Raw genomic sequence first — 22,564 nt, 5'->3', positions numbered from 1 at the left:
TAAGGAATAGGGCACGCCACAATAATTATCGCTGAAATCCACCACAGAAGGGTCTCCTTGGGTGTTGGAAAGGGAAATGACCATGCCAAGCAATGGATCCCCCCGAAGATGATGCCCGCTGCTACACTACTCGTCATAAGGGTGGACCCTGACGCATTCATACTTTGTTGTCATAGATGGTTTCCGAGTCGACTCGGGACTGGAATTGCCGGTGGATGACTTGCAGAAATATCCTGCCATAATTGAGAAGACGGGGAATACTAGGAAGGCCGCAATAACAAAGAAACAAATTCTTGACAGAAGCAAAGGGGACCCATTTTCCAAATTTATCATTGTCGTTCAGCTGCTATGGTTTATCACTCAATACATCGGACAGTGGGCAAGCCATTTACAAAGATCGCAACTGGAGACAATGACGCTCGCGTACGCGGCATTATGCATCTTTCTTTATGTGTTGTGGTGGCATAAACCCGTTAACATTCAATTCCCAATCCATGTGACGGAAGAGTTCCCTTCCGTTCCTCCGACTTCCGAGACAAATGTCGATGAACCGACACCTAAAACGGAGACTGATGCAGATCCAATGTCCGTGCAAGTGTCTGAGCCCAAGGATATGGAAGTCATGTCGATGTTTATAGCCACTGGGATGATCTTTGGGGGAATCCATTGCCTTGCATGGTCATTTCCCTTTCCAACCCACACGGAGATGATTTTATGGCGAGTTTCAGCAATATATATTACAGTGGCTCCTGTCTTTATAATGTTGGCCAGATGGCTTAGTGATCATGTTGATGATGATTTGGGTATTATGATAATGGTACTTCTTTTACTTGTTTATGCCGTTGCGCGGGTCATCCTCCTTGTTCTCACCCTCAGTTCTTTGCGTTCACCTCCGCCTAGTCTATACCAAACCCCGTCTTGGTCATCATTCCTCCCGCACTTTGGATAGCTGTGTATGTACCGCGCTTCTGGTGTTTTATGTACTGCGGGATAGCCCTTGTTTACAATTGAACATGACTCACCATGAGCGCGGTTGCGTTAATTAAGATTCAAATTCATGACATCACCAGTTACATAGTGATTCACTTGGCATCCGGCATCCCTGCACTGCCGAGGTCCTTGGATGGCTGCAAAGAGACCATCTCCGACCGCTCGAACCAATTCCCCCTGGTGCCACTCAGATACGAGCCATTCCCTCGGATCTCACCATGCCTGGGGGGTCTGTCCCTCGCATGAATAATATTGTTGGCAAAAATACTCAGATGGTGCAACAAGGCAGGCCGAATGCTGGCCTTACCGGGTTCGTGCTTCTCATCTTTTGCCGTTTGTTTAGTTGATTGTTTGATTCTGGGCGTATTAGGGTATTCCTACGCGTGGGGCTTCTGATTTAAGTGTACAGACTCAACGAGGCTTTGGCCAATCTGAATCTACTCGCCCTTTATGTCCAGGTAAAGACCAAAGCACAATAATCGTCATCTTTTTTCCGTGATAACCCAGCATCCAACAGAGGTGACCTTTTCCGTTTTCGTCCCTGCCTTTCCTCTCGAACTTCTCTCACCAAGGTTTGAGGGCCAATAACCGTATCATCATGTGGGATACAACTCACCTCCGTTTCTAGCCAGATAATTCACAAAGTTGCCTATCTGACCGGCAACGGACATTTCGGTTGCAATACCAGCGAAGTCAGGATTGTTATGAAAATAGCGTATAAAAGGCGGTTGCTCTGCGAGTGAACGCGGGGCTGACCCGCCGGGACTGATGGTGCTGATAGTGGGGTTGGCAGTAGTGGATGAGTCCGGCGTGCCTGGCGTGGGAGACACCGATGTATGCGAGAGTGTGATCGACAATTGGGTGGGTGATGCGGGTTGCTGTATGTCATCTGTCGTTGGATATGGCGCAATACCAATATTTGTGCCACCCTGGGGATCCAGCGGGTTCGACGCGGAACCATAAGATAAGTTGAAATAGTCAGATAAGTGGTAATCATAAACATACCATTGGCTCTTCCTTCTGTTCTCTCCTTAGAGGCACCTGGCAGTGAGGACTCCGAAGTTTCTGATGTCGGACGAGGCCGCGCCGCTTTGTTCTGACACGTAACGAAAGGGGAATGGGACGCTACCCTTCCACCTCTTGTACTCATCGATCCGCTAATCCTCAGCTCCCCAATTGGTAAGCTGGTCAGTGTTTCCCCTCGCTGCACCCGCTCAAGCAGATGGTTGAGCTCAGCAGCGCTGGGTCGTAGCTCAGGGCGAGGTTCGAAACACGCCGAAAGGCACCTTTCAACGGAACCGACATTGCTCCATTCATAAGGAGGGCCCTTGGAGATGGCCGAAGGAAGCTGGAACGGGCCTGATACCCACTTATACGGGATCTGGTCGGTGAGGATCTGAACCACAAATCAGTCCTTGGGCTCATATTCCTGAGCATAACTTTCACCTCCGCAGCTGTACACCCAAAAGCCCAAACATCACTGGGTTCATTTCGCCCGGTGATGATGGCCTCCACCAGTTCTGGGGAAGCGTACCTAGGAGTGCTCATCACGCTCGATGATTCGGCGTGCGTTGTAAAATCGTCGAGGATGGAGGAAAGCCCGAAATCGCATAATTGTGCATTACAATCCGCTCCCAGGACAAATATACTTCCTATTGCAGTCACCGGTAAATAAACCAGTACTAGGGACGAAATTATGGTTGAACGCACTGGTTTGATGTCTCCGTGGACTATACCGCATGAATGTAGATAAACCAATCCTTGACATGCTCCCCGAATCTAACTGACTTGATTAGCGACGGAGTTTGGAGTTGAAAAATCCGCAACCAACTGACGAGATGAGGGCGGTCCCCAAGTGGATTACGGCGCAAGAAATCCTTCACGTTCCCACCTTCAGCCCACTCCGATATCAGGCTCACACGTAATTTATCGTCAACAACGCGCTGTAGCGTCCAGCCAAGAAATGCTACGATATTTCCGTGCTGCAAGTTGTGCCAAACCTTGACTTCTCGTCTGAGCCGCTGAAAGGAGCAAGGTTGTGGCCAAGGCAAAGGAGAGGGAGGGAAACGATACGAACCCGAATAAACTTCCCAAGCCAGTCTGTGCTGATAACAGGGACTTCTTTAAGCACCTTCACGCAGACGTTCTGAAAGCAAAAGTAAAAAGTCAGTGGGCGCTAACGCTGATCCCCGAAGAAAGAGCGAACGCACGGAATTATGATATTCACCCAAATATACGTCACCAAAGCCCCCCCAGCCCCTCCTACAGTTGAGATCAAGATCGACGTTGACCAAACTTGTAAGGTTGCGTGGATCTACGGCAGATAGTTCTTCGAGAAGTACAGCCTCTACCTCTTGAGACGCATCCGGAGTGAACATCAGTATAATTATTGACACTCAATGACGCTTGTGCTGAGTACTCCAACGTGTTCTTGGGCACGAACGGACTTGGAAGGAGTGTACTACTTATTCAAGTTTGGCGCTCCCAATCACCTGTGTGAACGGCGTCAAGGATGGTGAGTTCGCCAGTTAGCCGACGGATTATATCACTCCCATGAACATACGCTTGTACTTTGGGCATCACTTGGACAAAAGCGGACATGCATACCCGAATCGTGGACACCTTGTTATCGTGTATTTACTCCGAGGACTGCTCTTGGCGCTTTCCCGAGGTTAAACATCCAACAAGACACCTAGCTACACTCCGAAAAAAAGACCTCATTCTTGGTGCCCTCTTTGTTTGGCCTTCCCATCGTAGGCAGGATCGAGAAAAGTGCCAGCCAGACCTGAATTATCACAAACTCCAGGGGAGCAAGTGATGCTGCAGGATGGTACCTTATCTTCATACGCCGATGCGGCTTTACTGGATCGTTCTGTTGGACTTAAGGTCGGTGTTAAGCGCGAGGGTATGACTATGTGGGAATGTCCCCAGCTTCCACCGCTAACGAAATTCATGTACATCACCGCCTCAATGGGCGGTCGGTGGAAGGGAATCGATATGTTCTCGGTGCAGCATCTATAGCAGCCCAAGGTGCATCGTCTGTTGTATCAGATCCATGAGGACTTTCGTGTTCACCTCTCTTCTCGTATCTCGTGTAAGTTTGTATGTAGGTTTCGCTGCTCTACCTTTGTGTCGCTTTATGCGTGGGGCTCACGACCGTACAAATCCGTTCTGGGTGTGTTAGGTTGCTTGTAAGAGCGGGGCCTCTGGTATAAATAACAGAAATTCAACAATCTACTCGTTCCCCAGAGCCAAAGCACAGTAATCATTATCTTCTTTTCCGCAATAATCCCCCAGCGTCCAATGAAGGTGATGTTTTCCGCTTTTGACGTTGTACTTTTCTCGCCAATGTTCGAGGGCCAATGACTGCTTGATCATTGTAGGTTACAACTCGCCTCCGTTTCCAGCCAGGAAATCCACACAGTTGTTTATCTGACCGACAACAGACATTTCGCTTGCAACACCACCAAAGTCCGGTTCGTTAAATGTCAAAGTAAGGTGGTCTCCCCAAACAGTGAACTTGGGGCTGAACCGCTGGGCCTGATAAGTCTCTCGTTTGACGTGCCTGCCGCGGGAGACACAAATGTATGCGAGTTGATGCCGGTCGACAATCGGATGGGTAACATGGGTCGCTATAGTCTGAACTATCGGATATGGCGCAATAGCTACATTTGGGCTGTTGAATTTGAGGTCGACATGACTTGCGCTCTGCAAACGTGTCGTTGCAATTCGACCGTTGATGCCTGCTACATGCGACATGCGCAGCAGGGGGCAGTGAGAGGCTGTGGGATCTGGCAGTCCTCAGTTGCTTAAGGCATGCAGGGGTTATCCCATGGCTAGGATTCGAAAACAAAATGTGCTTGTGCAAGCTCCGGGACTGCGCAGGGATCCGCTGGCCTTGGTGATTTGAAAGCTATGAGGCGACATCCCCTGACAGGGATTCCCTAGTAGTACTAGCTGATCAGCTCTCTCGAATAGTTCAGGAGACTGATACGGAGTGAATTCATTAACTTGGCTTCTACGCTGGTGCGTGTTCAACACGCGCGTCTGTGGTGTTTAATTTCCGAATTGCATGATGCGCTTCTCACACTTCCTCGTTGCAGTTTGCCTTTCCAGTGCCCCACGGGGATTCCAACCAAGGTTCCCCCGCTGCTGGAATGTTTCTCCTGGGAAATTAACCAAAAGCGGAATCAATTGTTTGCTGTAATATCCAAGTTGAATGCAAAAAAAAGCCGGCGCGCGTGGCGATTTGGACGAATGGGGCTGGTGATAACTCAAAATGGTAGCAAATCAGACCAAACTGAGCCTATGTAAAGTGAAATTTGAATGAGGATACGCGCGGCCGCGCGGTATGATTTTCCCTGCTTCTTGATTTCAGAAAAGCTGCCGATCGATGCCTTCACTTGCGTGCTTAACCTACTCGACGACTGCATAGGAACCATCACATGCCGACGTGTGAAAGTCCGGAAATAGTTAGACATTTCCGGAACCGCATTTGTCCCCGGCCATAGTATTAGCCCATTGAATCCACCGAGCGTCCTGTCACGGCAGTTACGATCAAGTCCGATGTCCGTTTGATCATCAGCTAGGCACCTCACATTGAACTTGGCAGCTTCCCAGCTGTCATCGAAGATCTGTGGATATGTAATTCGGAACCCCTAGGATCATCTACCAGCTTGCCTTGAGGAAGTCGCATGGCTGACATAGCGCTGAACATAGGGACATGCCCAGTCCACAGTATAAAGCTTATACTCAACCTGTATTAATTGGTGTGGTTGTACCTCTACCCGTCGTTCTTGCCTATGGTGTTTATGCAATGCCTATCCTCCCTCATAATGCCACGAGTCTCTCGCCAAATATATCTAATGCTTGCAATGACCTACGCACCTGTCAAACTATGTGGAGTATCATCTATACCTGTCTGCTCACGATTATTGCGTGCATTTGGACGGCTGTACACCCAAACATACCAAAGCCTGGCCATTCACTGTTGCCTGGAGTGACCCGTGGCCCCTTGATGGTACTTTCACTGGTTGCACCGGAGGTGCTTCTGGGGGGAGCGTTGGGAGATCTCCTGGACGCTCGGAGAGTGTCAAAAGGATGCAGGATGATCGAAGGTGTGCCCTGAATTTGAGGAGAAATACACAAGACAAGAATCTGACTTTACCCCTCACAAGGATGGACGGATACGCATTCATTCTTTGTCATCATGCGTGGCTTCTTCGACCCATCCGAAGGAGCAGTGATTCCCAAAAGGAACGAAGATCCCTTGGACGTTCTCGAGCAATACCCTGGCATAATTGTGAAGTCCGGGAATGCTAGGAAGGCCGCAGTAACAAAAAGCGAAATTCTTGACAGAAGCAAAGGGGACTGGTTTACGAAATTCATCGTTATCCTTCAACTACTGTGGTTTATCGTTCATTACATCGGACGATGGGCGGGCGGTTTGCATAGATCGCAACTCGAGACAATGACGTTGGCGTATGCGACACTAAGTGTCATCGATTACGTGTTGTGGTGGCATAAACCTACTCTCATCCAACTCCCGATCCGTGTGACGAAAAATTCCAGCCGTCCCAATCCTCCGGACGTCGATGCCGATCAGCCAGCACCTAGTCTGGAGAATGGGGCAGTTCTGAATCCCACTCTAGCGGAGATCGTTGGATATGGCCCTGTTTGGGCTAGTTTAGCCGCGGGCATCATCTTCGGGGGGATTCATTGCTTGGCATGGTCATTTCCCTTTCCAACACTCAAGGAGACCATTCTGTGGCGGATTTCAGCGATAATTATTATGGCGTGCCCTGTTCCTTACGCCTTGTACATGTCGACACGACGGATCACTCTCCTCCCCGCAGACGATATTTATCGTTCTACTCTTAGGGGTTTTGTCTTTGGTATAGCTCATCGCGAGGCTGCTAATTTTAGCTCTTCCGTACTTAATATATGTGGATTTCTCATGGAGGCCTCTTACATCATTGCCCGGATTGTTTTGTTTGTTCTTACCATCACCTCTCTGCGTTCGCCTCCCCCTGATCTTTACCGGTCCCCATCTTGGACCTCATTTCTCCCACATCTTGGATAGATGTATGTACCATGCTTCTTGTTTCAATTTGCATGTTACTTGCATTCGAATACGACCCAGATGCGCCATTACAATTGAGATTAAAATCCATCAGACCACTAGAAAGACTCTCGCAATCCGTTCAATTTTCACCTCTCCCAGCATCATCAATATAATAACCACCGTGTCTTTCCCCACACCATTCTTCCCCTTTTCGTGCCTGAAACTCGCCACGGTTGGCGCGACTGGCAGGGCCATAGGGTGGGGACTTGAATGACATCGTACCTGGCACCCCGGTGCTGTCAAAGCTTCACCCCTCGCCTGCTCAAAGGATGCGCCATCCGCGGCTGATCCCTCAAGTTCTCACCGGCGTCCAGTGAATGAATGAAGGAACTTCTTGAGCCCTTCGCTCTGCTTCATGGGCGGTTCTTTGCCAACTCCGGCTTTCGCGGTCACCTTGGCCAAATGTACTGGTCACTCTGCATGATCCGCACGGTCTCCAGTTCCCCAAAAAAGTTGCCCAATCGAATGACTGATCATATTAGCATCACCGGGCCAGCCTGGGTAAGCTCCCCATGATGAGGCAGTAAGAGCAATGTCCTGTGCGCAACAGCCGAGTGAGTCGTGACTCCAAGGATGAACCCAAATCGAAAAGGACTAAATCAGGGCCTTCTCTTCTTCAACAAGAACTGGAAAACACTCAAAGGGAAAACGGGCTGCCTGCGGGAGGAAAAGGAAAGCAAAGGATGAAAGCGCCCTCCTTGCCGCTCTTGACCGGTTCAAAGCCAGGCTGAAGGATGCGCGTGTCGAGGGACCTTCAAGCAATCGCATGAGTGAAGATGATACAAAGCCCGAAGAAACGGGTGAGGATGGTGAGGAGGCTGCACTTGAGGTTGATAATGACACTGGTTGGATGAGCCATCGACTACCTAGGAATGACGAGATGCATCGTGCTGAACATGATTACGAGGTCCTCGATCCTCGAGCCAAGGCGCGAGGAATACGCGAGGGGGGAACAGGAACGAAAGAGGTCACGACGGTCCGAAATTGGGCGAGCAGTTCGGAAAGGGAGATAACTCATCGTCTCAGGTTTTACGGCGCCTGTAACATTCATCATCTCATTCAATCCATCCCACAAGCAAGCCGCACCGAAGTATTCACCCAATACCGGCAAGGTCCGTATAATCAGCGAGGCGAGATCAAGAGATGGAAGGATGCGAGAAAGAGTTCAACGGGGGTGCCAACATTGAAGGCTTAAAAATCACCCAGGGTGAGTAAGAACGGTTGGCTAAACGAAAGCGACGATGACGCACCCGATGAAGCTTCCGAAGTCCCTCGTGTGTGAGGAGACAGCATCATTATCCTCTGCCCAATACCAAGAGTTGACTTCTGCCAATCGTCTCGCCAACCCTCGGCTCCCCAGTCGACGGGCACCCCAACGTCGCAGCTTACGCAGGGGATCAGTGTAAATCCCTTGAAGCGCTTGACGGTTCGGGCCATTAGCTAGCATTCGGTCCTCTAGAGTGGATGGTTGTACGATTGATTGTTGCCGCTGGGGAGGTTGGGGCAGTAGCGATGGTTGGCCTTGTTGGGCTGGGAAGGGATTTTGTGTGGGCGATGCGTTGGCGTTCACTCCTGGAGTCGGAGCAGATGAGATTTGTTCTGCAGGATTCGTCGGGAGAGGGAAGAATTGGCCCCGACCCGATCTTCCCGTACTCATCGACATGTTGGGTCGACGCCGAATGTGTGTGATGGGTGCCATACTGTAGGGTGCAGTGGAAGTAGAGCACCGTAGAACATGTTGACCCGACGATTGTCTCCGAGCTTGGGAGATGTTCCAGAACCATCTGCAAAAAGCACATACTGGCTGGGATTAAGCGAATGCGCACATCTTGGACTGGCTCGAACAATAATCCTTGAGGTGGATTAATAGCTTCCTCGATCCCTCGTGTCGTTGTACAATGCTTGCACCCATTTGTCGTGAACCGAAAAGAGACAATTGCGTTCCTGATGAGCCGAAACTGGTATGGGCACGGGAACGTACTCTCTGTCACCCTCTCTGTCACCGCCCTAGTTGAGATGAGTGGGACGGAACTGTGGTGACTCCAATGAGGGCGTCCCAGACACGGCAGTCCGCGAGCTCGACCCGATAGTCGGTGTGGTGGCAGAGGTAGACAGCAAGGATTGAAGCTGAGCCCTGGGGTATGAAAAGGGATAGATGGTCAGAGTCGAAGGGAAGGTTTTCGATGGCGTTGTTGATGTAAAAGATAGCTAGAAGTACGGTCAAGGCGATAATATACGAAGCTATTAGAACAACTGGGAGATGATCATTAGAACGGTGTGGAATTCCTAGTATGGCCTAGAGTAGCCGCCCCTCTGTAAGTCGGTGGATACAAAGATGATACGAGGGATGCCGGCAGGACTGCACAACGGCAATTTACTAATTGTAGTTCGTAGTCGTTGCTGCAGAGGGACCATGCTGTTTAGAGAGGTGGGAATTCGCAGTGAAGAAGGCGGCTGCGAACGGTGATTCAGTCAGAGGGCCGCTTGAGTATTTAGCATGAGGGTAGACCCACACAGCAAGACTGGAACCAAGTGGATTTTGGCGTTAAAATTTTGAAAAATGACCGAAAGAAACTCACAAAGGATGACACAGAATGAAAGGAGGGCAAGTAAAGTGACGACAGAAGATACCCGAAAGAGCTGACCCAAAGAAATAAAGAATCTGCGGACGAAGATATGCGGCGGGCAAAAACACAAGTACAGGGCTCGAAGATGCGGGCGGGGGATGTAGGGAACCAGCAGATGCTAGCAGCAGACACAGGTAGCGGTTGAAGGCAGGCAGTCCAGAACACGTAGGAGCAATAACTCTAGACTGGAAGGGCAGAAGCGCAGATTGACAGTCAGGGAGAGGGCAATCGCGACAGCGGGTACAAAAGCACAGTAATGGTTGTCTTCGTTTCCGCAATAATTCCCCTGGCGTCCAATGAAGGTGACGGTTTCCGTTTCCGACCCTGCACATATTTTTCTCGCCAAGGTTCGAGGACCAAGAACCGCTTGATCATGTAGGTTACAACTCGCGTCCGTTAATTCCAGCTAGGTAATCCACAAAGTTGCTTAGCTGACCAGCAACGAACATTTCGCCTGCAACACCAGCAAAGCCCAGATTGTTGCATGTTCAAGTAGGGTGCTGAACCGCTGGGCCTGACGATGCCGGTAGTGGCGCTGGTGGCAGTGGATGAGTCTCTCGTTTTACGTGCCTGCCGCGGGAGACACAGATGTATCCGTCGACAATTGGATAGGCGACATGGGTCGCTATGACCTGAATCATCGGATATGGCCCAATCGCTACACCCGGGCTATTGGATTTAATGTCGACTTGCTCTGCAAACATGTCGTCCTTCCACGAAAGTGTTAACGTCATTGTATGGATGGACTCAACTAATAATTATAACGCCACCTTGCAATATTGTACCCTGGCCAACTTGTGGCTTCACTCCTGCGACCCAGGGGTTCCGACCTGCATGATGCGCTAGCTTCTCATACTTCCTGGTTTCGGTACAGTGCCTTTCCAGTGCCCGATGGGGATTCGTAAGTAAGTTCCGCGCCATAGAGCAGAAACCATTCTGCCAGAGAGAAACTCGAGCAGCGGCGGGTTCAAAAGTTGATTACAGTGGCATCCAAAACAAGCCGGCGCACGCGCGGCGATATGGACGAATGGGGCTGGTGATAACTCGAAATGGCAACAAATTAGACAAAAGTGACATTTGTTTGAATTTGAATGAGGCTACGCGCCGCGCGGTTATGATTTTCATGCACTGCTTCTTAGACTTGACTTCAAAAAAACTTCAAGATTACAAAACGATGCCTTCACTTGCGTGTTTACCTGCTCGATAACTGCATAGGGACCTATCATATCTTGATATATGAAAGTCCGGAATGGTTAGAGATAGTATTAGCCCATTGAATTCACTGCGGCGTCCGATCGTCCATCGGCCAGTCAGTCCCTCACATTGAATTTGGCAGCTCGCTTCACCACCAGTCATCGGATATGTAATTCGGAACCCCTAGAATCATCTATTCCTGCTTGCCTTGAGGAAGTCGCATGTCTGATAAAGTGCTGAACGGGATGAGTCCACGTCACGAAAACCGGCAGACGCTCCTATCAGCTCTTGAGTGCTCCTGAGCGATTAGAGCTATTAGAGCCCGGGAGAAAGGTACCCCCCTCTGGAGTGCTCCCGAGCATTGGTTTGCTCCTGAAGTGCTCTGGAGTGCTCCGGAGTGCTCTGGAGTGCTCTGGAGTACATATTATACTGGATCTCACCCACTCAGTTTATGCATTAAACATTCACGTTGCAGAAAGAAGAAATTGTAAATTCTTTAACTACATACAGGAAATGTAACTAATTGTCATATCTAAGTATCCAATGAACCACCTTCCTCCACCTCACACACTTCTGGCAGCTCCGCGTTGGTACCTACAATGAACTTCCTGTCAGATGATAAATATTGAATTACTGGAAAAACTCACAAGGCCGAGCAATGAGACATTGGACCACTCCTTGCAGAATGGTAACAGTACTGAGTTATAGCTAAGCACAACCCATGAGACTGGGATCTAGAATTTGAGCACTTGATGATTCAAGGAGCCAACGTGACAAACAGACCAGGAGAACAATGTGGAGAGCACAGAGTAACTCAAGTGCCAGGCTTTCACATACAACCCAGACATGACTAAAATCTGACGCCACAACCCAGAGGACACTGTCACCCCAACCATACCAACTAGACAATCTTACCCTGTTGTTGTTGATATCAAATTTGTTACCCCGCGGTCGCGACATGACAGAGCAGCATATCCCACTACATTACAACAGTACATGAGGGGACTTTCACAGCATGGAGTGTCATCGGGTCAATTTTACCCTGTATTGATGAATCGTCCACTCAGATGGAACACACGGGAAAGCCGCACTGCCATGTACAAACATGGCTATGAGATCCAGTCAACACATAAGGTGAGCTCAATAGAGGTGGAGGGATCTATCCCTGCTGTGAAATCCGAGTTTTGAGTTCTATGTTCAAGAGACAACGCCTGTGTGCAGAGTGATGATGTGGTTGCAAAAGCCAGCCATGGCAGAGGAAGTGCAGTGCACCAAGTGTGCTATAGTTTTCCCAGACGCAGCCATGTGGCATAGAGACTAATGGTGGTGGTGTTATGGGAACATCATCAGCAAAAAATTGTTATGCTCCTGAGTGCTCCGGAGTATCGAGAGCACTGGGAGAATCAGGAGGAGATTGGCCGGTCCAGGAACAGCCCATTTCCTCCGGAGTTGGCTAGGTACTCCAGGGCACTCCCAGGAGGACCTGGAGCATTGCTTTGTGCACAAACATATCCAGTAAATACAATTTAAATGCTTCAAAGTGTATAGGGGTGAGAAGCTTCTGGGAGCTCCTGGAGCATTTGAAAATGAAAAGGAAAAAAAGAGGGAAGATCCCCCATGAATACCTCCTACCACAAGACTAACACAACAAGACACTGCTTAACATTTAGATCAAACACTATACTATATATCAAGGACACTGAGACTCACCAATACACAATCAAAATTTATGGCCCGATATATGATTAATCTGGCAACTTAATCACTTTCGGGCTGGCAGAATATGGGGGAGAATGAGGGGGGGAGAATGAGGGGGAAATGAGGGGGAAATGAGGGGGAAATGAGGGGGAGAATGAGGGGGGGATATAGAGGGAAATGAGGAAAATTTGAAAATAGGGACTTCTAAAAAGTTGAAAAAAATAATTAGGGAAAAAATTTAAAAAAAAATCAGGAACTGTAGTGCCTTTGAAGTGCTTTCAGGATATATAATTATTTGCAAAATCGAGGAAGAAATGATGGAGAAAAATGGAAAATACTTTTGGAGACCCGAGAAATAATGAGAACTGAATTGATGGGAAAGTCTGAAAATTGAATAGGGAAGTGAGGGGAAGCCTTGTAGCATTATTATTTTCTGCTGTTCTAATTTTTCCTGATTCTTCTTGGTCTCACTCCCAGCTGCTACTGGATACTCCTGGATACTCCTGGAAGCTCCTGGGAGGGTCCAGGAGCAGCTAATGGAAAATACTTTTGGAGACCCAAGAACTGAATTGATGGGAAAGTCTGAAAATTGAATAGGAAAGTGAGGGGAAGCCTTGTAGCATTGTTATTTTCTGCTGTTCTGATTTTTCCCGATTCTTCTTGGTCTCATTCCCAGCTGCTCCTCAATACTCCAGGAAGCTCCTGAAAGCTCCTGGGAGGGTCCAGGAGCAGCTGGGAGTGAGACCAAGAACAATCAGGAAAAATCAGAACAGCAGAAAATAACAATGCTTACAAGGCTTCCCCTCACTTTCCTATTCAATTTTCAGACTTTCCCATCAATTCAGTTCTCATTATTTCTCAGGTCTCCGAAAGTATTTTCCAGTTTTCTCCATCATTTCTTCCTCAATTTTGCAAATAATTATATGTCCTGAAAGCACTTTAAAGGCACTATAGTTCCTGAATTTTTTTTGATTTTTCCCTAAATTTTTTTTTTTCAACTTTTTAGAGACCAAAATTTTCCTCCCACTGCTCCTGGCACATTACATACTCCTCACCACTCCCAGCTGCTCCTGAACCCCCTCCCAGGAGAACACTATTGGCTCCAGGAGTGCCCAATCTGCTGTTTTGTCTCCCACATGCTCCAGCCACTCTTGATGCTCCGGAGCATAACAGACTTTTGCTGATGATTTGAGGTTGGGAACGGCAGGATGGGGTGAAGTGCTGTGGCCCAACTGAAAATTTTCCTGACACGTGATTATACTTTTGTATCCGAGCCCATTGTAGCGGAGTTGGCCGAATCTATTTGTCTATTTGTCCATTGTAGCCGACAGTGGGTTTGCAGTCCACATTGTAAGAACTAGCGATGTTCCAAATGCCTCTTGGCTGGTGCTTGACAGCCGACTTTCAACTTGGGAAAGGGAGCCATGAAAGTCTTCAATGATACACCAGTGGCGAAATTAACGCCCCCAGACACCAGCAGTCAAAAATGAGGTGAAGAACTAGCATTAAACACTACAAATGCCTCTAGTGATTGACAGCCAAGTCTCAAAGTGTTTGAAGACCACAATACACCAGCGACGCACTTAATGCCTCTGGACATTAGCAGTCAAAGATGAGATAGGTGAGGTTGGATGTCACATGATGTGAAAAATCGCGTCCGGAATTACTTGGGATCACTCAGGAGCTGTGGGAGCTTTTGAGAGCTTGGGAGTATGCAACCAATCTCCAGAGCACTCCTGAGTGCTCTAGAGCCATACCGGTTTTCGTGACGCACAGTATAAAGCTTATACCCAACCGGTATTTGGTGTGCTTGTACCTGTACCCGCACTCGATCTGATGGCAACTGCTCCTATCACCCTTCTTCTTCTTGCCCACAGTGCTGGTTCAGCGCCTATCTCCCCTCACAATACGACTAGTTTCCTGCAAAATGTATCTGATGGTTGCAACGATCTCCGGAATTGCCGAACGATGTGGGGTATCATGTATAGCTGTCTCCTTACCGTGTTTGCTTGCATTTGGACAGCAGTGCACCCAAATCTGCCGCAGTTCTACAGTGACCATGAATTCTTTCGGGATCCTGCTAACCCTGACCATTTTTAATTCAGTTCAAAACTTTCGTGATGAAGTTAGGGCCTTTTTATATGATCGTAGTACCTGGCTCGGGTTGTGGCTTGAATCACGCACTGGCTTGATGTCGATTTCACTGGTTTCACCGGAGATCATTCTGGCGTTTGCATGGCGCCAATCCTTGTTGTCTTGGAGAATATCCAAGAAATGCAAGGTGGTCGAAGGTGTGTCCTGAATTTGAGAGGAATAAGTTAGGAAGGGACAAGGCACTGACTTGTACGTGTCACAAGGGTGGACCTTGGTGCATTCATACTTTGTTGCCATGGGTGGTTTCTTCGACCCATCAAAAGGAGAAGGAAGTGCGGTGGACCCGAATGACTTGCAGCGATACCCTGGCATAATTGAGAAGACGGGGAATACTAGGAAGGCCGCAATAACGAAAAAGCAAATTCTTGACAGAAGCAAAGGCGATGCGTTTTCCAAATTTCTCATTGTCCTTCAACTACTATGGTTTATCACTCAGTATGTCGGACGATGGGCAAGCCATTTGCACAGATCACAACTCGAGACAATGACACTGGCGTATGCGGCATTAAGTCTCTTTGTTTACGTGTTTTGGTGGCATAAACCCGTTAACATTCAATTCCCAATCCATGTGACGGAAGAGTCCCCTTCCGTTCCTCCGACTTCCGAGACAAATGTCGATCAACCAACAGCTGAAATGGAGACAGATGCAGATCCGATGTCCCTTGTGCAGGTGTCCGAGCCCGAGGTGTTGGAATTATTGTTCATATTGACAGCCACTGGGATGATCTTTGGGGGAATTCATTGCCTTGCATGGTCATTTCCCTTTCCGACACGCAGGGAGATGATTCTATGGCGGGTTTCAGCGATATATATCACAGTGGCTCCTACCTTTCTATTTTTGATTGTAGGGGTTGATCTTGTCGCACGGATTAGGATCTTTTTTGCACTTCTTTCTGCACGGGTTGGGGATCGTGTTATTCTTCAGGGTATAGAATTACTTATAGTAGTACTTATATTAGTACTTCCTCCACTTGTTTACGCTGCTGCGCGGGTCATCTTGGTTGTTCTCACCCTCAGTTCTCTGCGTTCACCTCCGCCTAGTCTATACCAGACCCCATCTTGGTCATCATTCCTCCCGCATTTTGGATAGCCGTGTATGTGCCACGCTTCTAGTTAAAATTGTGTTTAATTACAGGACAACCTAATTTTGCCTCTTTTTCCCTGCTATGTTTGCTCCTGCCGATTGAGCACCGTGATGAATGTGCAGCCTAAATTAAAGAATCTTATCGATTAATATAAAGAGAAAATGGGTCCGAGATAAATATGATAACTACTCACCACCCGAGTTTCATCCTGTTCCACCCAGCCATTGTTGAGAAAAGTCGGGGGATCTTACATTAAGCACCGCAATGAACGCACAAGCTAATTTAAAAGCAAAAAAAATCCTATTGATTAGGGGAAAAAATGGATACGACTGCCATCTAAGCTTCATCCAGCTCCACCCACCCGTTGTTGAGAAAGGTCGGGCGATGGTGTCAAACCTACACCGAGGACCATGATGAACACACAGCCAAATTCAAAAGCAAAAAAATCCTATCGACTGGAAAAAAAAAAGGGGGGGGGGGGTCTGAGATAAGCATGATGGCTACTCGCTGCCCGACTTTCATTTCGTTCCACCCAGCCGCTGTTCAGAAAAGCGAGGGTGACTGTGTGAGTGTCGTGATGAACACACAACCTAATCAAAAAACCAAAAAAGATCGTACTGATTAGAAAAGCAAAGGGGGGAAGGCTCGACTTGTGTATGCTTTCCAGCTTGTGCGTAGTACTCCCCTAAGAGCGGCTGGTCACGTACTGTACTCCCGCAACTTGCCCGCAACTCTGGATTACTTTGTTCGCAAAGACAAATATGTACGAGTTCTAGGACTAAGCCAGGATTCTCTGGTCTCGATGGTTCGAAAGTCAGACGCATTCATACTTTGTCGTCAGGGATGGTTTCTTTGACCCGTCAGAAGGACCCGAACGACTTGCAGCGATACCCCGGCATAATTAAGAAGACCAGAAATACTAGAAGGGCCGCAATAACGAAGAAGGAAATTCTTGGCAAAAGCAAAGGTGACGCGTTTTCTAAATTTCTCACTGTCCTCCAACTATTGTGGTTTATCACTCAATATGTCGGACAATGGGCGGGCCATTTGCGCAGATCGCAACTCGAGACAATGACGCTTGCATATGTCTCTTTGTTTATGGCATAAACCCGTTAACATTCAATTCCCAATCCATGTGACGAAAGAGTTCATGGTGCAGCATGCACTCGTGCGCCATGCTAACGCGCAACATCCCACTTCCTAACACTGCTTCCCTGACCCGTCCGTGCGTTTCCCCAACTGTAGCATAGCTTTGATGAAAGTTTTGGCTCACTCTCCTTAACACTTGAGCGTAGCCGCTCGGCGATACTTCCGCATGGGGCTTATCATAACAACCAGGACGTTTCTTCAGCCTCGGTCTCACATACTCAACCACCTTTTCTTGGCGGTGACTAAGCTAACACTTCTCGTGGCGCTATATAACTACTGGGATCTAAATGAGACTTGTGTGCCCCCGGATCCTGGTGCTCACATCCGCAGCATGCCTCAGGATATCTAGTTGTTGCCATACCCGCCTACGGCTCTTCGCATACTGATCATCTGCGTATGCTCAGTTCGCAGGTCTGGCAGTCTTCTAGGCTAGTCTCTCTTCACTGTTCTTGGGTTAAGTTACCATTTCCCCCCCTCACGTCCGCTCCACGCGTCGGCTTCTGGCCTTCGGGTCCTTCCGCACCTTCTTCGCGTCCGCCGTATGCATCGGCCTCTGTGCCTGTGCCTACTCTGTCAATATTGCCTGGCGTCCACCGCACGCCTCGGCTCGCTCAATGTCGTTCGCTGGTTTTGATGCCTTCAATTGCCTTTGGCGGGTGGCGCTAGGTTTTCGTTTTTTTTTTTCCCTTATGAAACCTGTTTGTTGGTTCTTCGACTCTTTCCTTTTTTTTTTTTCATAACCTCACTTCGTACTCTGCTTGCGTGATGCTACTGCCTGTCATTTTAGAGTCACCCACCGCCATCCCCCAAACTCCCCCTCAGTCTTTTCAATGTGCTTTTACCACGTCACTCTCAATATAAGAGGCTTCGGCGTTGTCGAGGCCGTCGCTGCGCTACTTTCTAGTGCCCAAACCGGTGCCCGTTTTCATGATCGTGTGCCATTGAAAGGCACACTGGTATATTATCATACATCCCAGTATTTGTAGTTGTGGGACTGGTAGAAGCTAGTGATAGATCAGCAATACGATTCAATGGGGCAGGAGGGCTAAGCCCTTCGCGTCCAAACCAGGCGTTTGATAATCCCAAATGGTAGCAAATTGGAGGCAAATCACCGTTGTTGATTTTAGCGACTTTGACTTTATACTATGGTAATGATCAAGCACAGTACTACTTGTTAAAATCATCAGCCTGCTGAGATGCTTCCGATATATTGCTGTAAATTTCCACCAAACTGAATCCAAAGTCGAAGTGAATGACGCGTGCTGCTTAATTTCTGAGAAGCAGCATTGTTTTCGTAGCTTCGCCAGGCCAAATGTAATTTGGAACCAGGAAGTCGCATAGTTGCTCATACCTGTACCCACACTCGATCTGATGGCGACTGCTCTTATCAACGTCCTTCTTGCTCACAATGTTTATTCAGCGCCCATCTCCCCCCACAATACGACTTGTTTCGTGCAAAATGTATCTGATGGTTGCCGGAATTGCCGAACGATGTGGGGCATCGTCTATGGCTGTCTCCTAACCGTGTTTGCTTGCATTTGGACGGCGGTACACCCAGATCTACCAAAGCATTTTGATCATATCAATACCGGGATGCCCAAATCACGCATTACCTTGATGATAGTTTCACTGGTTTCACCGGAGATCATTCTGGCGTTTGCATGGCACCAATTCTTGTTGTCTCGGAGAATGTCAAAAAAATACAAGATAGTTGAAGGTGTGTCCTGAATTTGAGAGGAAATGCACAAGTTAGGAGCGGACGGGGCACTGACTTGTACTTGTCGCAAGGGTGGACCTTGACGCATTCATACTTTGTCGTCATGGATGGTTTCCTCGACTCGTCAACAGGAAAAGTGGTGGACCTGAACGACCTGCAGCGATACCCCGGCATAATCGAGAAGACCGGGAATACTAGAAAGGCCGCAATAACAAAGAAAGAAATTCTTGACAGAAGCAAAAGCGATGCGGTTTCGAAATTTATCAGTGTCCTTCAACTACTATGGTTTATCACTCAATATGTCGGACGATGGGCAGGCCATTTGCGCAGATCACAACTCGAGACAATGACGCTGGCGTATGCGGCATTATGCGTCTTTGTTTACGTGTTGTGGTGGCATAAACCCGTTAACATTCAATTCCCAATCCATGTGACGCGAGAGTCCCCTTCCGTTCCTCCGACTCCCGAGACAAATGTCGATCAACCAACACCTAAAAGGGGGGCTGATGCAGATTTGATGTTCCTCATGCCGGTGTGTAAGCCCAAGGGGTCGGAAGCGATGTCCATATTTATAGCCACTGGGATAATCTTTGGGGGAATCCATTGCCTTGCATGGTCGTTCCCCTTTCCGACACGCGCGGAGATGATTCTATGGTGGGTTTCAGCAATATGTATTACAGTGGCTCCTGTTTTTCTAATGTTGGGCGAATTGATTGGGGGTTATATTCCGGCTATTGGTGGGGTTATGATACTACTTACTGGACTTGTTTACGCTGCTACGCGGGTCATCCTCCTTGTTCTCACCTTCAGTTCTTTGCGTTCACCTCCGCCTGACCTATACCAGACCCCGTCTTGGTCATCATTCCTCCCACACTTTGGATAGCTGTGTATGTACCGCGCTTCTGGTTAAAATTGTGTTTTACTACAGGACAGCCCATGTTCACAATCGAACATGACTCTAGTGTACCGAGCCAAATCACGCGCGGTACGATGCAACCAAGAAAATTCGGCAAATCAACAAATAAAGTATGATAATAAGGTGAGAATAGAGGGAAGAAGGAAAAATGCAAGAAATTCACAATGTGTGTAGGGGTGATAAAGATACGAGAACGGATTGGAGTTTAAAAAACACAAAAAGCCACACGAACAGCTACTCCTCTCCTCAAGCATGCAAAAAATTGATGTATAATAGATGTTGCTGGGGGGGCTTGCAGCGGTCCTTGTCGGTGGGATTTAGTGGATTCGGAGATTGGCCCTGTGAGGGTCGCGTGGATCTCATGAAAGAGCCCACCCCTGGAGTCGGAGCGGACGGGATTCGTTGCACAGAACCCATCGGATGTTGGAGGAATTGGCCTTGACCCGGTTCCTCCAGTGTTCATCGGCATGTTAGGTCGAGGTTGAATGTATGCAATGGGGGCCCGAGGTTGGGTGCCGTAGGCTCCAGTGAAAGTAGAATACTGACCTTGGGCGGTTCCAGTGGAGTTGCCTACGCGATCCGAAGAGGAGTTTCGTCAACGTTTCAGGTCAGGTATAGGAGGGTCCTGTTTACTATCTGGATCATATTGACCTGACGGAGACCCGGGTCTTTTCACACCCGCATGCACATGTCCGGGCAGAGTAATAGCAGCGGAAGGCTGAGGCGGACGGGGTCCCGAGGAAGTCGTTGGACCTCCAGTGGTCGGAGCCACAAACGAAGAAGGGGAAAATGTCCCCGGTCGCCCCAAAGGGCGAGTGGGAGGTGTGGCCTTCTGCGTCTCAGGCTGGCTTTGAACATCCTATCAGTTGAAAACCGGCGAGATAAGTCAATGCTATTGTTAGGACAATTTACAATCCACTTACGATCTCGGACCACCCCCACTGGACCCCTCTTGACAGCTGCGCTTTGCGGCTGTGAGTGAGGACGTGACGAGATAGCATCGCGGCTCGGACTGGGTTGGCCCTGCGCCATAGCGACGTCTGGTTGATCAGGTGCGGGCGTGATTGATGCGGAATGAGAATGAGCCGGGACCATCTGGGCCGCTGAAGTGGTTGAGGCGTTGGTGCTTGCGCTTAAGTCGCTCCATATGGCTGGCCGGGTTGACGTATAAGAGTTGCCCGGAGAGAAGCAGGTGTCGATGTTGCATTGGCAGTAGGATGAGTCTGGCGTGCCTGGCGCGGGAAACACGGATGTATGCGAGGGTGTGATCGACGATTGGGTGGGTGATGCGGGTCGCTGTGTGCTATCCATGATCTGAATCATCGGGAAAGGCGCAATACCCACATTTCTGCCACCCTGGGCACCCCAGCGGGTACGACGCCTAGGAACCATAAGTTGATAAGTGGTGACCATACCATTGGCTTTTCCTTCTGTTCTCTCTCCTTGGAAGCACCTGATAGTGAGGATTCCAAAGTTTCTGGAGTCGGACGAGGTCGTGCCGCTATGTTCTGATCAGAAACGAACAGGGAATGGAACGCTACCCTTCCGCCTCATGTACTCGTCGACCCACCAATCCTCCGCTCCTCAACCGGTAGGTTGGTCACTGTTTCCCCTTGTGCCAGGACGCTCATATCGAGTAGCCAACGGCTTGAATAAGGGTCCACATACAGTAAAAAGAAACTACCTTCCTTAGATGGTTGCGAAGCCGAAGCGTTTGATACAAGTCTTTTTTGGAGTTATCACGCTGGGTTCTGGCCCTGAATAAATGCATCAAGTGACTGAGCTTAGCAGCGCTGGGTCGTAGCTCAGGGAAAGGTTCGAAATACGCCGAAATGCGCCTCTCAAGGGAACCGACATTGCCGGGCCCTTGGAGATGACCGAAGAAAGCTGGAACGGGTCCGACACCCAAAAGCCTAAACGTCGCTATCATTTCGCCCGGTGATGATGGCCTCCACCAGTCCTGGGGAAGCGTACCTAGGGGTGTTCATCACGCTCGGTGATTCAGCATGCGTTGTAAAACCGTCGAGCATGGAGGGGGGCCGGAAATCGCATGATTGCGCATTACAACCCACTCCCAGACAAGAATGCTCTCCTATTGCGACCATCGGTAGAATAAAGCAGGACGAAATTATTGTTGAACGTACTGGTTTGATGGCTCCATGGATTATACCGCATGAATGTAGATAAGCCAATCCTTGACATGCTCCTCGGATCCTGATGAAGTAATTAACGATGGAGTTTGGAGTTGAAGAATTCGCCACCAACTGACGAGTCCCCCAGTGGATTGCGGCGCAGAAAATCCTTCATCCTCAGCCCACTCCGGTATCAAGCCCACACGTAATTTATCGTTGACAACGCGCTGTAGTGTCCAGTTAAGAAATGCTACAACATTGCCTTATGCCAAACCTTAACTTCTCGTCTGAGCCGCTGAAAGCGGAAAGGTTGTAACCAAGGCAAAGGAGAGGGAGGGAAATGATATGAACCCAAATAAACTTCCCAAGCCAATCTGTGCTGGTGACAGGGATTTTCTTTAAGCAGGCGTTCTGAAGGCAAAGGCGAAAGTAGGGATCACGCCAGCGGATGCTACCGTTCTTCGAGAGAGCGAACGTACGGAATCATGATATCCACCCAAATACACATCACCAAAGCTCCCCCCCTCCAACCCCTCCTACAGTTAAGATTAAGATTGGCCTTTTAAGATTGCATGAATCTACGGCGGTTTGTTGTTCAAGAAGCACGGTTTCCACCACTTGAGACGCATCCGGAGCGAACATCAGTATTGACACTAAAAAATGCAGTGATGCTTGTGCCAAGTACTACAACGTGTTCTTGGGCAGGAACGGACTTGAATTACCTTGAAGGGGGTACATTCAGGTTTTTGGCGCTGCCAATCACGTGAATGGTGTCAGG

General features: G+C 48.8%; 12 protein-coding genes across 12 annotated transcripts; 7 read left to right on the top strand and 5 right to left on the bottom strand.

Moving 5' to 3' along the window:
- Nucleotides 1-142: 142 nt before the first annotated feature.
- EI90DRAFT_2871186 (uncharacterized protein) lies at nucleotides 143-514 on the top strand (the record flags this gene model as incomplete). Its single annotated transcript, XM_039053856.1, has 1 exon — nucleotides 143-514. A coding segment is annotated over one exon (372 nt), but the record flags the coding sequence as incomplete, so codon positions are not given.
- Nucleotides 515-522: 8 nt separating this feature from the next.
- Nucleotides 523-997, top strand: EI90DRAFT_3057077 (uncharacterized protein). Its single transcript, XM_039060270.1, has 2 exons — nucleotides 523-717; nucleotides 781-997. The coding sequence occupies exons 1-2, from the start codon at nucleotides 584-586 to the stop codon at nucleotides 947-949; spliced, it is 303 nt and encodes a 100-aa protein (XP_038916328.1). The 5' UTR covers nucleotides 523-583; the 3' UTR covers nucleotides 950-997.
- Nucleotides 998-1,464: 467 nt separating this feature from the next.
- On the bottom strand, nucleotides 1,465-3,583 carry EI90DRAFT_3057069 (kinase-like domain-containing protein; the record flags this gene model as incomplete). The annotated part of the gene is made up of 10 exons (XM_039060269.1): nucleotides 3,554-3,583; nucleotides 3,201-3,482; nucleotides 3,068-3,136; nucleotides 2,826-3,011; nucleotides 2,697-2,769; nucleotides 2,437-2,642; nucleotides 2,046-2,386; nucleotides 1,996-2,020; nucleotides 1,607-1,919; nucleotides 1,465-1,548 (listed from the first exon to the last, which is right to left on the bottom strand). Coding segments are annotated over exons 2-10 (1,465 nt in total), but the record flags the coding sequence as incomplete, so codon positions are not given.
- A 1,968-nt stretch (nucleotides 3,584-5,551) lies between these two features.
- EI90DRAFT_2995826 (uncharacterized protein) lies at nucleotides 5,552-7,068 on the top strand (the record flags this gene model as incomplete). Its single annotated transcript, XM_039056201.1, has 2 exons — nucleotides 5,552-6,107; nucleotides 6,168-7,068. Coding segments are annotated over exons 1-2 (1,293 nt in total), but the record flags the coding sequence as incomplete, so codon positions are not given.
- A 367-nt stretch (nucleotides 7,069-7,435) lies between these two features.
- EI90DRAFT_3016270 (uncharacterized protein) lies at nucleotides 7,436-9,154 on the top strand (the record flags this gene model as incomplete). The annotated part of the gene is made up of 5 exons (XM_039056968.1): nucleotides 7,436-7,615; nucleotides 7,758-8,090; nucleotides 8,191-8,226; nucleotides 8,555-8,795; nucleotides 8,985-9,154. The coding sequence occupies 5 exons, from the start codon at nucleotides 7,436-7,438 to the stop codon at nucleotides 9,152-9,154; spliced, it is 960 nt and encodes a 319-aa protein (XP_038916325.1).
- Nucleotides 9,153-10,247, bottom strand: EI90DRAFT_962380 (uncharacterized protein). Its single transcript, XM_039068292.1, has 2 exons — nucleotides 9,694-10,247; nucleotides 9,153-9,636 (listed from the first exon to the last, which is right to left on the bottom strand). The coding sequence occupies exons 1-2, from the start codon at nucleotides 10,071-10,073 to the stop codon at nucleotides 9,492-9,494; spliced, it is 525 nt and encodes a 174-aa protein (XP_038916324.1). The 5' UTR covers nucleotides 10,074-10,247; the 3' UTR covers nucleotides 9,153-9,491.
- A 4,493-nt stretch (nucleotides 10,248-14,740) lies between these two features.
- EI90DRAFT_3196776 (uncharacterized protein) lies at nucleotides 14,741-15,877 on the top strand (the record flags this gene model as incomplete). Its single annotated transcript, XM_039066411.1, has 3 exons — nucleotides 14,741-14,924; nucleotides 14,991-15,637; nucleotides 15,713-15,877. Exons 1-3 carry the CDS (start codon nucleotides 14,825-14,827, stop codon nucleotides 15,875-15,877), a joined length of 912 nt encoding a protein of 303 aa, XP_038916323.1. The 5' UTR covers nucleotides 14,741-14,824.
- Nucleotides 15,878-18,506: 2,629 nt separating this feature from the next.
- EI90DRAFT_2995819 (uncharacterized protein) lies at nucleotides 18,507-19,185 on the top strand (the record flags this gene model as incomplete). The annotated part of the gene is made up of 2 exons (XM_039056200.1): nucleotides 18,507-18,738; nucleotides 18,810-19,185. Coding segments are annotated over exons 1-2 (600 nt in total), but the record flags the coding sequence as incomplete, so codon positions are not given.
- A 4-nt stretch (nucleotides 19,186-19,189) lies between these two features.
- EI90DRAFT_3057035 (uncharacterized protein) lies at nucleotides 19,190-19,853 on the top strand. The gene is made up of 3 exons (XM_039060268.1): nucleotides 19,190-19,625; nucleotides 19,701-19,777; nucleotides 19,829-19,853. The coding sequence occupies exon 1, from the start codon at nucleotides 19,256-19,258 to the stop codon at nucleotides 19,619-19,621; it is 366 nt and encodes a 121-aa protein (XP_038916321.1). The 5' UTR covers nucleotides 19,190-19,255; the 3' UTR covers nucleotides 19,622-19,625; nucleotides 19,701-19,777; nucleotides 19,829-19,853.
- A 396-nt stretch (nucleotides 19,854-20,249) lies between these two features.
- EI90DRAFT_3123307 (uncharacterized protein) lies at nucleotides 20,250-20,655 on the bottom strand (the record flags this gene model as incomplete). Its single annotated transcript, XM_039063602.1, has 2 exons — nucleotides 20,250-20,513; nucleotides 20,578-20,655. The coding sequence occupies 2 exons, from the start codon at nucleotides 20,653-20,655 to the stop codon at nucleotides 20,250-20,252; spliced, it is 342 nt and encodes a 113-aa protein (XP_038916320.1).
- On the bottom strand, nucleotides 20,598-21,366 carry EI90DRAFT_3057032 (uncharacterized protein). Its single transcript, XM_039060267.1, has 3 exons — nucleotides 21,295-21,366; nucleotides 20,999-21,245; nucleotides 20,598-20,950 (listed from the first exon to the last, which is right to left on the bottom strand). The coding sequence occupies exons 2-3, from the start codon at nucleotides 21,070-21,072 to the stop codon at nucleotides 20,788-20,790; spliced, it is 237 nt and encodes a 78-aa protein (XP_038916319.1). The 5' UTR covers nucleotides 21,073-21,245; nucleotides 21,295-21,366; the 3' UTR covers nucleotides 20,598-20,787.
- Nucleotides 20,945-22,068, bottom strand: EI90DRAFT_962321 (uncharacterized protein). Its single transcript, XM_039068291.1, has 5 exons — nucleotides 21,924-22,068; nucleotides 21,799-21,868; nucleotides 21,629-21,746; nucleotides 20,999-21,567; nucleotides 20,945-20,950 (listed from the first exon to the last, which is right to left on the bottom strand). Exons 2-4 carry the CDS (start codon nucleotides 21,854-21,856, stop codon nucleotides 21,282-21,284), a joined length of 462 nt encoding a protein of 153 aa, XP_038916318.1. The 5' UTR covers nucleotides 21,857-21,868; nucleotides 21,924-22,068; the 3' UTR covers nucleotides 20,945-20,950; nucleotides 20,999-21,281.
- Nucleotides 22,069-22,564: the final 496 nt, after the last annotated feature.

This window comes from Cantharellus anzutake (assembly GCF_015039405.1).
Source record: "Cantharellus anzutake strain C23 chromosome Unknown EI90scaffold_22, whole genome shotgun sequence".
Classification (NCBI taxonomy): Eukaryota; Fungi; Basidiomycota; class Agaricomycetes; order Cantharellales; family Hydnaceae; genus Cantharellus; species Cantharellus anzutake.
This window is presented reverse-complemented; position numbering and strand designations above follow the sequence as displayed.

Coding starts and splice junctions, on each gene's coding strand:
- EI90DRAFT_3057077 (XM_039060270.1), top strand. CDS start 584: ATGTCCGTGCAAGTGTCTGAGCCCAAGGATATGGAAGTCATGTCGATG. Junction 718..780: donor CACACGGAGATGATTTTATG/GCGAGTTTCAGC, acceptor CAGATGGCTTAG/TGATCATGTTGATGATGATT.
- EI90DRAFT_962380 (XM_039068292.1), bottom strand. CDS start 10,073: ATGTGCAGGGTCGGAAACGGAAACCGTCACCTTCATTGGACGCCAGGG. Junction 9,637..9,693: donor TTCATTCTGTGTCATCCTTT/GTGAGTTTCTTT, acceptor ACTTGGTTCCAG/TCTTGCTGTGTGGGTCTACC.
- EI90DRAFT_3057032 (XM_039060267.1), bottom strand. CDS start 21,072: ATGGTATGGTCACCACTTATCAACTTATGGTTCCTAGGCGTCGTACCC. Junction 20,951..20,998: donor GTGCCCAGGGTGGCAGAAAT/GTGGGTATTGCG, acceptor GATAGCACACAG/CGACCCGCATCACCCACCCA.
- EI90DRAFT_962321 (XM_039068291.1), bottom strand. CDS start 21,856: ATGTCAAGGATTGGCTTATCTACATTCATGCGGTATAATCCATGGAGC. Junction 21,747..21,798: donor TCCATGGAGCCATCAAACCA/GTACGTTCAACA, acceptor TGGTCGCAATAG/GAGAGCATTCTTGTCTGGGA. Junction 21,568..21,628: donor AGCGTGATGAACACCCCTAG/GTACGCTTCCCC, acceptor AGCGACGTTTAG/GCTTTTGGGTGTCGGACCCG.
- EI90DRAFT_3057035 (XM_039060268.1), top strand. CDS start 19,256: ATGTTCCTCATGCCGGTGTGTAAGCCCAAGGGGTCGGAAGCGATGTCC.